A 14121-nucleotide genomic window follows, 5' to 3' on the forward strand; every position below is an offset into this window, starting at 1 on the left:
AAAAGTGGCCAAAATGGGCCTATCCTAGGGACTCCTTGGCAGTTTGATTAAATACGATTTGAAATGATTGTGTCATTACCTAATTTGATCAATGGACCAACATTGTCGATTCCTTTGTGCTCCTCTAAGGTTATAGATCACTTATTTCAAAATCTCCTTAAGAATAGGATTTAATTCTCCCTGCAGGGACCAAATAAAGACCTGTAATCTATAAAAGCATATTAAGTAAATCAGAATTGATAGCATCTTAGGCATCTCTTCTTACCCAAGAGCACACAGCAGGCACGCCCATGTACTCATGCCTATAATCCAGTACCATTAAAAGCATCTTGATTCAGCAGACGAAGTCTCCAGAGCAAATTACCTAATGACTTTTATTTTACCAAAGCCGAGTCAGAGCTGAAACCTTGGCCTCTTTGACTCACAACATTGCTAGAAACAAGGAGAAGGAGAAGGGAGAGGATGAGAAAGAAGAGGAAGAAGAAAAGGAGAAAGAAGAGCAGGAAGAAGAAGGAGGAAAAGAAAGAAAAGCAAGAGGAGGAAGAGAAGAAATGTTGTTCTTTTATCTAAGAAATGGTTCTTACTAACAATCCATATTTATATATATATATATATATATATGTATATGTATATGTGTGTGTACACACACACACACATTGTGCATGTATATATATATACACATTGCACATATATATACATATATACACACACACACATAGTAGACGGGCAGATTCAAAGAGTAGATGGTGATACTCGAGACTGACAATGTTGCTATAAATTACTTCACAGTTTATGTAAGTAATAACGGTAGAAAAAATACTTGCAATGCACAGTAATCTGACTCTCTTGATCGCCAAAGCATAGTTCAACATAGAATTGTTCTTTGTTTTTAAGATCAGAACAATGCTGGAAGGGAGATGTCTGGCTATGATATAATCAAAGCTTTATATCATTCCAAGGACACACAGTTATATTCATAATCTGGCACCAAAAAAAGCACTATTATCCTTTAAAGAAAGGGTGAGCAACTGCAGTTCATGGGCCAAATCCAGCCCTCAGCTTGTTTTTGTATGGCCCCTAAGAATGATTTTTACATGATCAAGAAAAACATCAAAAGAAGAATAATATTCCATGATGTGAAATTTATATGAAATTCGAATTTCACTGACCATAAGTGAAGTTTTTTTTGGAACACCATACACAATGTCCTTCTCTAGCATTGTCTAGGCTGCTTTTCTGCTACAATGGCAGAACTGGGTAGCTCCAACAGAAACCATGGGTCCCACAAATCTGGAAATGTTTACTATCTAGTTCTTTGCAGAAAATATTTGCCAACTCTCTCCAATAGGGCCTACATGCTAGGACAAACTACCCATCTTCAAATCCTAACACTGTCACTTATCAATTACCTATGTGACCTGAAACAAACCACTTACCCACTCTGAACTTCAGTTTTCTCATCTGTAAAGAAGGGTTGATAACAGTACCTACCTTACAGGGTCATTGTAAACTGCAAATTATTAATACATGTGGGGTATTTAAAACAGTTCCTCTCATATAGAATGTTCTTACTAAGTTTTAGTTAGACCTACCATTCCTTCTCTTAAGAGCTCCAGGATGAGTTTTCCAACTGAAATGCCAGCAAAGTGGTTAGACTTCCATCTAGCCCCCAAATTCATTTATTACAGTAGAACGGAAGTGCTATGAGAAAAGAAGAAATGAGACAAAAATGAAGAAAACAACAGGAAAAAAAAAAGAGAACCACGGGATGAATAAAAGGAGAAAGGAAAAAGTTCTAAGGACCCCACTGAGCAGGAACAGTAGGTGGCCAGTTCGAAGGGGAAGTATCAATTAGGATAATTTCATCTATAGCACCAGATTAAATAACCTCTGTGGGCTCACTGAATACTAAACACCCTGTGGAAATTGTCTCTATGTGGGGAAGAGCATTTGAAATTCCAAGCAAGTGACTTACACATGAACTGTTGGGTCAGTCCATTTTTAAGAAGGGGACTTCCTGTATTTTACATTCCTAGACAGGACAAGTGATAGTTGCAGTAAAATCTGCATCTTATTATTCACGTAGAGCAGCCCATCAAGAGGAGACAATTTGTGTAAGGACCCCACGCGTCCAAAGGGCTGTTTCTCATGCTGCTCACAGAAGGACAGGGATGGTCTTTCTTCCCCAGAGTTCTCATCTTAATCAGCACAGTGCTTACTCCCTAACCCTAAGAAAAAAACCACGTTCCATAAATAGAAAGCAAACTCATTCACCAAAAATGGACCTGCCCTGCGTGGCAACTGGGAGGTAAGCACGGTGTTAAAAGAAGATACACTGAACCTGCTACTGAGGTTAAGGAATTATTTCCTTCCAAGGACTCACATTCACTTGAATACATTCTCTGTACAAAGCTGTGTTCCTACCTTTCCCATTATCTTTAAAAAATAATCATATTTTCTCTTTCTCAGATTATTACTTCAAAACATTACAGCACAACACTCTCCCCTTTAAAAAAAAGAATTTCAAACTCACAACTCTGCCATAGTCAGGTATCCTTATTATTCTCTTCCAATACTGGTTATCCTGTTTATTGCTATGGTTCATACTTACGGTAAATTTGCCCTGCAAAAGCTAAATGCACATATCAAATCATTTTTTTAAGAGTCTTGATATGTAAGCCTGATGTGTAAACCCTTGAGGAAAGGAAAGAAAGACATTGTTATTCAAGTGATCTCTGCAAACTGCAGGAAAAAGAGAGTGATTAAGGTGTCCCTCATCCAGAGGCAAGAACAAAACACTCACTGAGAATGGATCTGCTGGGAGACTCCTACTGAAGGCTTTGGCTTGAGGGTCAAGGTCATCTGGGCCACAGGACTGACTCTTGGTAGAGGGTCTGCCTTCTTAGATGCAGTGTGCTTTACTGCTTGCTCAGGAGGAACCCAAGAGGAGGCAACCCCAGGATTCTGCCCTCCAAAGACTGGTGACGAGGTGTCCTGGGCAACTGTCGTCTCACAGGCTTTGCCCTTGGTCCCCGGTTTACACACACAGAGTTGAGGCCGGAGACACATCCCTCCATTCTGGCATGGCGGAACACAGCTTGCTGCAAAAAGATAACAGGAGACACAGCTTTGACTTCACTAATTCACAGTAGACTTCACTAATTCTTCTCAAGGGTTAACTGTAGCATCCTGATGCTCTTCAATAAAATAGAGCTAACCTTAAGCACTGATGATGATGATGATGATGATGATGATAATGGTGACAATGATGATGAAGATGAAGGCAGCTAATATCTATTAATGGCGGCCTGGGTACCCAGCACCACTCAAACATATACCAACAAATTTGATTCCCCAGAAGCTGATTTTAGAAGATATCTGTTGCCCATTTTACAAATGAAGAAACAGACATAAAGATTCAGTATTTTGCCAAAGATCACAGGATTGCTAGTAAATAGAAGAAGAGCTGGGACTCAAACCCAAGTGAGCAGACCCCAAAGCCATTCTGTTTAATCATCTTACTACAACACCTCCCAGAAACACATCAGAAAACACAGGAAAATTTTTAGAAAATGTTCTGCTATTATTAAATTGTGTTCTGTGGCTTAAGTTTAAATTTCTTTTTAAATTTTTAAGTTTAAATTCTTTTGCCTAGACTTAAAAAAAAAAAAAATTACCAACCCCCAATAGTGCTCTCCTACAGACTTGCACAGGCCATCAGAGCTTGGAGAGATTATTTTAAATTTTTCAACCCACTCTTTTGACATATGAGAAAACAAAAAAGCAGAAAGATGGAGAATCACCTCTAGGTACCCACTAGTTTACATAATAATCCAGTGGACTGTACACCATCCCTAATTTTATAACAAAAGGCAGCCAAAAAGAAACAACTTCTTCATCTCCCGTTTGCTAAGATGCCTGAACTTTGAATCACCAGACTTTTGGCCAAGCAGCTATAAAGCTAGCAGGACCATGTGTCATAGGCAAGGTTAGTGGATTTGATCATAGGCAAGATCCCTTGGAGCTTAAATGTTGCTGACTTAAGTTTTATTAGGTAACGCCACAGTTCTCTGGGCATATTCAGGCCCCTTCTCTGTTTGTTCAAATACATGTATTACTACCCTCTCTTATCAGTCTACCTCTGATTTAAGCGCTTAGTCCTGAAGTCACACTACAAAATCTCTCATAGAATTCAACACCAGATACAGTCCACAAAACAATTACAAAATATGTAAGGGATGTGAACCACAGGAGACTCAGTTATTAAAAGCCAAATCACCAAAACTTAACCCTGAAATTTTCTATAAAAGAGAAGACACTTTTCCCATCTTACTACAGTATGATTCCAATTAGTTATAACAAACAATAAGAAATGGCCCTTGAGTGTCACAAGACCAGTGTGACAAATTTTCAACATGTTGGGAAGGATTTAAAAACAACGTTTTAACTGCAGCGAGCTCTCTAGGTGACCTTGGAGTAAGTCAATTAACCTTGGCCCCTGCACCTGTGTGTGTTTAGGGGCATCACAAGGACAGCAGCTGCTTGTTCTAAAATGGTCCCCATATTAGACTTCCAGAATTCAAATTCAAATTCAAAAGCTATGTATTTCCAGAATTCAAGATGCTTTTCTAACTGACCAAGCAAACCCTACTGCAGGATCTGAGATACTATGCTGGGGTCCCTGCTCAGCCATGATTATTTACCGATGAACTCCACCCAAGCAAACAGAAGCGGCCAGGAGCAAGGACTGGGCCACCCTTTCAACACTGTGCTTCTGCCAGAGATCACCCCCCAGGCATTCCCTGTATACATTCCCTTCATGCTTTCAATTAGAAACACGTTTCAGTTTAACATCTGAGAATGATTTCCGCTTCTCCTCCCTCCCAAGGTGTACTGCAAATGTCTACTAATCTACCAGGAAATCTGCACAGAGCAGCTTGCAGAGGCTGGCACCTAGGTGGGTGGATGCCAAGGACTAAAATCATCCAACATGCTTACTCAATGAGCCAAGGACATGTCTTTAGAAGGATGTAAATGGATTAGAAATGTAAAGGGGAGTCTTTTTTTTTTTAATTCTTCAAATTCTGCCTGTGGTAATGGGGCAGGGAGGACAGTAATAAAAGGGGAAAAAATACCCAAAATTCACTGTTTGCTACTGAAGAAAAAGAACATGCTGTATAACAGAATGGCTATACCACCCTTCCGCAGGAAAGTTCTGAAGAAGAATGAAAAGAGAATTTTCTCTTCCACCTGTGCCACCCAGGCTCAGGCAAGATGCCCCTGGAGCATGCAGATGAATAGGGTTTGGCTTGAACGGGAGCACAGGTGACAGAAGCCCTAAGTGCCAAGACAAGCCCCTTATCTGACATGAGAGCGCAAAACTCATGTCCTCCAATCACACCATTTTTCCTGCAATCTTTGCCCCCCAGGCCTTAGTGCTACTTACAGGGCAGAAAGATGGGTGGTTCTCAAAGTCAGTGCCCAGACCACCACCAGCAGCAGCACATTAGGAACACTTTGGAAATACACAGTCCTGGGCTGCCCCAGGGCCACCTAAATCTGAACCTGGAGCCCAGGAGTCTGTGAGTCCCCTCCAGGTGACTCAGATGCACCCTCCAGTTTGAGAACCACTGGCATACAACATTTGGAAACTGATGATCTTCCTCCAGCAGTTTTGAGGACTTATATTTTTATAATTGCGAGTTTAGTGTTTTTGCACTAGAATTGCTCTTATTTTATTACATTCTTGGCTATGATAAATGTGTGTGTTTTGTCAGACCCTTTTATTTTTAATGTAAAAGAGGGAATACCTCCTCAATGATCAAATTCCCAGGATCTCTATGGGTCCTTTCCAAAAGTCTATACATCTGTCACATCTACTTTGTGGCCAATGCAAAAATTTGTAGGTATTTACAAGAAAACTGTTATATTATAACTAAGGTGTTGAACTATAAAGAATATTATAAGTGATGTCGCAGAAGTACTTTTTAAATGGAGTTTTTCCCTATCTGTTGATTCTGCAAATACCTGGTCAGCTGTGTTTAGGCACAATCAGCTGGGGCTACATCAAGGTCTTATGGTGAGGCTGGGCACACACTGCCCAGGCTATGCTGCATGTTAGTATCATCTGGGGCATTTTAAAAAACTCCCCAAACCCAGGCCTAACTCCAGATTAATTAAATCAGAGTCTCTGGGGGGAGGGTCCCAGGCACTTTTTAAACTCCCAGATGATTGCAATCTTCAGCCAAGTCTGAGAAGCAGTAGTTAGGGAACAAATCCTACCCCAAACCTGCTGACAGGTCTTCCTAAAATGCTCTTTGAATCATGTTTGGGTTTTTTTCTCAAAAATTTATATTACATTTTTACTAACCATGGGATAATTTCAAAGTCCTATACATCTGGACTCAAAAACCCTTTCCACCCTCACTTCTACTGGTTCACCCCTGCATAAGCGCCCAGGTGCTCTAGAATTCTTGCCTCCTTGTCTCTGCAGACAGGGTGCCCTGTTCAGGAACACATGCCCTTCAATTCCAGTCCCCAAGTGCTTTTCTTCTCTGTTTTTCCCAAATGCCTGCCCACCCCTACCAGGATCTTGGCACCATGTGAGCTCCTGTCCCACTTTTATCATTCATTTCACATTCACATGTGCTGTAGCATGTTATTAATCTTTTTTTTTTTACAGTTATCTCTTATTTACCAACTAGATTATCAAGTGTGAGGTCAATTAAATGGCAATTTAATTAAATGTTTCAATTAAATGTTCTGTACCTAGGATAGGATTCTGAGATTCATTATTGACTAATTCCAAATGATGCTGGGATTTCAAGGCATGGCCAAGGGAATGGTAGTCAATGACTTTTATTTCATTATATAATAAGATCTATACCTCCAGATGTGGTTTGCATGGTACTCACTTGAACACTCTCCAATCCAAAGCAGATGTTTTTCCAACAAAATTAATATTCAAATATACACTAAAAACACACAAGGTCTGCAGTGAAATTTAACAGTATATGACAGTTACTTATTATAGAAACAGTTTCAGAAGCCCATTTCCAATGTGTTCCAGAAGAACTCTGAAGGGGGAACAAACTGGTTAAAGACAAAGAGAAAAGAACATCATAACTAACTGGTAGGAGCCGTGACAGGTTACTAAACCTCCAATACAGAAGCACCTTGAGGGAGCTAGCCTGAGAAGTTCAGTGCAGCAGAAAAAAAGAGAGAGCTTCTGAGAAATACTCAGTTTGTGGACATGAACAAGAAAAGGAGGGGGAAACCAACAATTAATTTAGAGGACAATCCTAGGCCAGGACTTCTGCTCAAGAAACCACAGAGAATTAACCCCCTCACTGCCTTCCTCCCTTCCAAACACAAAGCAATGGCAAAATTATAGTTTTACATGTAAAAAGATTATTTTTTATGCTAGTCATGATGGAATACTGTCGCAAACAAGTCTTCTTGTCATACACAGCAAGAAGGCTAGATGGAAGATAGAAAACATCTGTTTGTAACGCTGGACACCTGGCAGCACAAGACTGATTCCCAAGAGAAAGGAATCCATGAGATGCAGAAGAGCACTCTGTGGACCACAGACCCGGGTGGAGCGCAATGGCTTCGCCCAGCAGAGGAGACAGAGACCTGCCTCAGGAGGCTAAGCAGCTGGAATTGCAGGGCTGAGTACTAGGGAGAAGGGACCTGCACGCAGAGGCAAGGCAGAGGCAGCCCAACACCTGCAAAGCATCTCCATGAGTCTCTGCCTGATATGAAACAGCAGAGGCACCGGGTGAGGTCCGGCAACCACCACCCAGGACCTGGGGGCTGCAAATTCCCAGAGCTACTCCAGGGCACAGGCCTAGTTCTGAGCAGCTGGGGTCATGACACGTAGGAGAGGGCCCAGAAGTAACCACCTTTCCAAAGCATAGTATTACTTCAAAATCAGACAAGAACAGTGCCCAGAAAGAAAATGAACACACAAAATTAAAATTACAAATACAGGTGCAAAATATCCACGTAAAACATTAGTAAATTGGATATATCAGTATTTAACAGAAAAGCAAGCAGAATTTATTCCAGAAATACAAATATGTCTCTAATCTTAGCAGATATATCAGTGTAATTCCCCATGTTAAAAAAGCAGATGAGAATTCAACTCAAGGAATGCAGAAAAAGCTTCCAATAAAATTCATCACTTATTCATGACAGCAAATAAGAACTATTAGCCAACTATGAATACAAAGGGCCTTCCTGATAAACAGTATCTACAGCAAACCCCACAAAAAAAAACCCACAGCAAATATTACAATAGCAAATATTATAAAGTGCTTAGAAAAATCCCTGTAAAGTTGAAAACAAATCTAAATACTCATAATAACCTCTAACAGTCCATGTGGCATTGTAGGTCCCAGGCAACAGGACACAACAAGGAGAATAAAAGGCCTAAGTGCTAGAAAGGAAAAAACAAATGTATCCTTAGGTGTAATTCTCCTAATTTTCTACATATTTACCAAAAAAAAGCCTACAAACAATTATAGCTGATTTAAAAAAAAAAAGTCAGCAAGGTTCCCACCTACTGGATTACTGGATTAGCCTAGAAAAAATAATATTATTCCTGTAACAATGAATATGCAATTAAATGTATGTAGTAGGGGGAAAAAAGACACAATTCCCAAGGGCAACATTAATTATAGGTATCTAACATAAATCTAACAAAAGATATTCAAGACTTTCGAAAGAAATTACAAAGCATTTAAGCACAAAAAAAATCTGAATAAATACCAAGGTATAGTATATATGGATTATAAGATTTAATTCTGACAGACACAAGTCTCTCCAAATCTTTCTATAAATTTGAATTCCAATTAAAATCTTAATGACTTTCTCAGAAAAATTAACAAGCCAATCCTAAAATTAATAATGGCACACTGACAGGCTAAGAATGATCAAAACAATGCCAAAAAAAAAAAAAAGATCATGGGGAAAGTCTGCCCTGCCAAATATTAAGATCTATTATGAAGTTAAAACAATTTAACTTCATTTCAACTCATAGTACACATATACAGCACCATTTTTCATGTCTCTCATTATACACAAGTAGAGTCACACCATTGGTGTCTTTATACATGTACTTGGGGTAATGAAGTCCATCTCATGCCAACATCTTTCCTGCCCCCATGCCCCTCCCTTGCCCTCTCTTCCCTTTGCCCTATTTAAAGTTCCTCCCATGCTCCACACAAGGGACTGGCAAAAAGTCTGTTTCCATCAAGTTTTAGCAAAGATGTAGGGAAATGGGAACATTTGTATACTACTCTGTCCACCTCTGCAAAAAAACAATGTGGCAGAATCTAGTAGTCATCAAGTGAAACTGTCAATTTCAATTTGAAGCCGGCATGTACTCAAGAAGACATACACAGGAATATTCACCTGGATACAATGACAAATATGGGCACCTGTCAGTGAAAATACGAACAAACCGTCGTATGTTCACACAGTAGTTAAAATCATGATCCAGGTCTGTACCAAGCAACATGGAGAGATCTTGACAATAATGCTGGCTGAGGAAAGAAAATTATAGGATGCTACTTTATTATTTTTTTTTATTTGTCAATGTTTTCTTATAGTGATCATAGTTCACACAGAATTTTTTTTCTTTTTTTTTTTTAGTCTGAAAGATCTTATAATTGACAAAGCACAATAAATAAAACAGAAACTGATAAAATGAGATATAAAATCAGTATCTTTTTTCTCTGAAAAAGACTGTGGTAAGGGAATGATAACACAAGATACAGACCATAGTGGGGGGCATATTTGTAAACTACTTGGGACTAATATCTAAATTACATAAGAAATTCACAATACTCAACAATAAACAAAAAATGATGCTACTTTATTAATACTCTTCTTTATACTATAGTAACTGCCCTCACCAATTTAAAAACAATACCATGTGTTTTTACAAATACTTATGAAATCAACAAAAGTATAAAAAATATGTACTGAAGCCGCCAAGTTTATGTCAGTAATCACCTCTAAGAAGGAAGTGGAATGATGCAAAGAAAAGATGACACTGTATGAGCATATTTGTTTCTTTAAAAAAATGGGTAGCAAATATGATAAGAAGACACCCTTTAACTATGGGCCATAGATACACGGATGGCTACTATTGTATCTTCTGTACTTTTCAACTTTTCAAAATAAAAAAAAGAATTCTTCTAAGTAATCAAATAAAAAGCAAATTGGAAATGGAGGAGTTAATCCCTGTTCCTCATCACAGGGTGAAGGTGTAATAATGCAATGGGGTCAGCCGAAAGTGGTAGAAAGTGCCACCAAGAAGATGTACCCACAGGGCTTGCAGAAAAACACTGACATGAAGACCCTGCAGATTTGGCAACAAAATCCTGTTCCATCCCGATCTACCAGGCTAGCCATATGAAAACATTCTTTCATCATTTGAAACAGTCAAAATTGAATGTATTCTCAGCTGGGTGCAGTGGCCCACGCCTATAATTCCAGTTACTAGGGAGGCTGAGGCAGAAGGATCATGTGAGTTAAAACCCAGCCTCAGCAACTTAGCAAGACCCTAGGCAACTCAGTGAGACCTTGTCTCTAATAAAATATATAGCAGCACAATTCAAAATAGCTAAACTGTGGAACCAACCTAGATGTCCTTCAATAGATGAATGGATAAAAAAAAATGTGGCATATATACACAATGGAATATTACTCAGCAATAAAAGAGAATAAAATCATGGCATTTGCAGGTAAATGGTTGGAGTTAGAGAAGATAATACTAAGTGAAGTTAGCCAATCCCAAAAAACCAAATGCCGAATGTTTTCTTTGATATAAGGAGGCTGATTCATAGTGGGATAGGGAGCGGGAGCATGGGAGGAATAGACGAACTCTAGATAAGGCAGAGGGGTTGGAGGGGAAGAGAGGGGGTATGGGGTAATTAATGATGTTGGAATATGGTGATCATTATTATCCAAAGTACAGGTATGAAGACACAAATTGGTGTGAGTATACTGTGTATACAACCAGAGATATGAAAAACTGTGCCCTATATATGTAATAAGAATTCTAATGCATTCTGCTGTCATATATAAATAAAAAAGGGGGATAGCTGAGGATGTGGCTCAGTGGTTAAGCACTCCTGGGTTCAATCACTGATACCAAAAAAAAAAAAAAAGAGCTAATTCTCTATTTTTTGCCCCAAATGGTAAACAATCTCAGATTTCTTCCCCATTTGAATCTACTCCAGTTTGACAAGGTGATCCGAAAGTTGTTTAAAAGTTCAGTGACTGTATTTTTAGGAAGCAACCCATGCCCTAAAGCTCAGCCTCCATCACTTTTAATTCTAAAAACGTAACCCTCGGTTATATTTAAAACTTGTCCCAGCCCACACAGCGCAAACAGAGTGACTCTCTGCCCTTTGCCTTTCTCTCCAAACAAGTTGCAGCATGTCTACCACATGTGTCCTGGGGCGAAATGTGAGTCGAGCTGTGTCTTCCATGATCAGAGACAGCAGGTGAGAAACGGCTCTGCTGTGCGGGTCTTCACAGCAATGCCCAGCTGCCCTTTGAAGTTACTCAATAACAAGAGAGTGATATCAGATCACAGGAGACAGAGCATGAGGTCACACAATTGCATCTACTCTTAACTGTCCGCTCCTTGTGGCAAACCCAAATAAATGTTGTACTTGTGTTGTAGCTGTCTCTCGGTCAGCTTCCTCCAAAACCCCCGTGGAGAAAAACAAATTGTTCATTATTCCAGAAGACTAGACGGAAAAGGCATTGTGATATTTTGGTAGTTTTTTCTCCCGGAATAATGAAGAATTCCACATTTGTGAATTTTCTAGATAGACCAACTATGCCTGAATAACTTTATGGGGTTTTGATCATTATGCACTGAATAACCTTTATGGGGTTTTGATCATTATAAAAATCCATTTGAAATACTTTAGGGGTATGGGGGTGTATGGGGGTGTTTACTTTCATTGTTTTCTTCTTCCTCTAAATTAGACTTTCTACCACTTTTTTTTATACCTTTTGCTTTTCTAATCTACAGTAATGATTTCACCAAGCAAATGGCTGAGCACAGCATGAATTACATAGAATACACATCACAAAGGTCCTGTGCAGAAGCACACTCCTGCTCTATGCAGGAGTTTAAAGCTTTTATGTCAAGTGCTCAGCCCCCATCTACCTAATTCTCCAAGATCTGTGTTCTGGAAGGCTGAGGTTCTCTAAGCCTCAGCTCAGCAGGAGTATTACCATGTGATTTAATTTAAAGTAGGCGGTCAGCTGGGGCCAAACAAGATGCCATCAACAACTGTAAAATCACTCACAGAATATAACATAATTAAATCATGTCATATAATGAAAAACAACCAACAATTTTTCTGGATTCTGTTTCTGGCCCTTTTACAAAGTTTCCTTTTTTTTAAAGTCACAGAAAGTTAATGAAAAAAAAAAAAACAAAGTTAAAGATCTACAGTTAAGACTATATAAACATTGACTATTTAAACATTGAATATTTAATTTTAAAAATAGCAAAAGTAAGAAGGGAAAAATAAACCAGAAAAAATGCTATTCTATAGAAGAAAATTAATAAAGTTGCCTTTAACAAAGTAAGACCAAAATCAAAAAAGAAAAAAGGACTAAAAAGACAGTTAAAATAAAGAAAAATGCAATTAGTAAATAAATATGTACACTAATGTCCATATTCATGAAGTCATCCAAAGAAATACAACCTAAAAACAAGAAGATACCTTATGACTACTTGATTTTTTTAAAAAACATGTAAAAATATTAATACAAATTGCCACCAAGGTAGGAGTAGAATGATACAAGCCTTTTAGAAAGCATTTTAACCATATGCTCCTAATATTTCAGTAGCCTAATTTCCAGAAATGCATCCCAGTAATCAAAAAGGAAACAATTATGCACATATACAGGTCCAGGCATCCACAGCAGCATACCAACAAAAAAATTTCAAAAGAACCACACGGGTGGAGCAAAATATGGTGTTTTATACCCATTCAAAATTAGAATTACAAACTGAATTACAAACTTTTATGCATTAAAGATATTGTATTAAATTTCTTCTGGTATGTGTACAAGGCATATATGAAACATAAATGAATTTTACGTTTAGACTTGTATTCAGTTCCCAGGGTGTATCATTATGTATATGCAAACATCCCAAAATCTGAAAAATTCCAAAATCCAAGACATTTTTGGTCCCAGATATTTTGGATAAGGGATACTCACCCTGTACACAAACTTAACTAAAAGCCTAATTTTGGAGGACACTCTTGAAGCCAAGAGCTGAGTCTCAGTCAATGACAGGAGCTGGGCTTCAATCACAGGCAGCTGATTCAAATGAGGCAAAATGCCAAGCTGGACCGATTAAGCTGTCTCTGTACCTCACTTCTGCTTTCTGTCCACAAAGGCTGCCTGCCCGTGTTGCAGACAGTTCTTAGAAGTTGTGCTGATTCTGAGGACTGTCTGATTTGCAAATCATTCTTCACACAATTAAACTTAACTAAGTTGAACTCATCTGTTTTGATTTTAACACTAACAGCAGTATAATTGTACTTCATGTATGCACGTTAGTACGTACACGGGTGGATGAGGAATACAAGTGTTTGGCAAATCTTAGGTTTTACAGGCTAAACTATTATCACAAGGCCAGTATTGTTATATCTGATATCCTTATAGCTCATTGGAAGGAAGAGAATATATTCCCAAATAATTCATCTTTAAATTTGCTTTAGTACCATCTATGTTATCTTCATTCATTATGCACACATTGAGGCTCTACTTAAATACTAGCATTATGCCAAGAACTGAGGATAAAAAGATGGAGGCAAATTTCTTGATCTGAAGATCAGAGTCCATTAGAGAAGGCAAAAAAAAAAAAAAAGTTATAGAGGGAAAAATGTTATAGGGGAAAAAACATGTTGTAATAAGGAAGGTTTAGAAGGAGAAATGAGGGGCCCTAAGTGGACAATCAACCAATATTTGTTAATTACTATATTCAAGAGTTCAAAAAGGATACGAAGAATCATTAGAAATGGTTTGCTTCCTTGAAGAACTACTACCTAGTTGAAGACAGAAAATCTA

General features: G+C 38.5%; 1 protein-coding gene across 3 annotated transcripts in view; it reads right to left on the reverse strand.

Moving 5' to 3' along the window:
- Ltbp1 (latent transforming growth factor beta binding protein 1) overlaps positions 1–14121 on the reverse strand; it is a 389795-nt gene that overhangs the window by 335540 nt on the left and 40134 nt on the right. For all 3 annotated transcript variants that reach the window (XM_015479779.2, XM_048804568.1, XM_048804569.1), the window contains exon 3: positions 2804–3101. In XM_015479779.2, the coding sequence (XP_015335265.2) occupies positions 2804–3069 (266 nt within the window). In that variant the 5' untranslated portion in view covers positions 3070–3101. The remainder of the gene's footprint in view (positions 1–2803; positions 3102–14121) is intronic.

The sequence above is a fragment of the Marmota marmota genome, unplaced genomic scaffold (assembly GCF_001458135.2).
Source record: "Marmota marmota marmota unplaced genomic scaffold, marMar, whole genome shotgun sequence".
Lineage (NCBI taxonomy): Eukaryota > Metazoa > Chordata > Mammalia > Rodentia > Sciuridae > Marmota > Marmota marmota.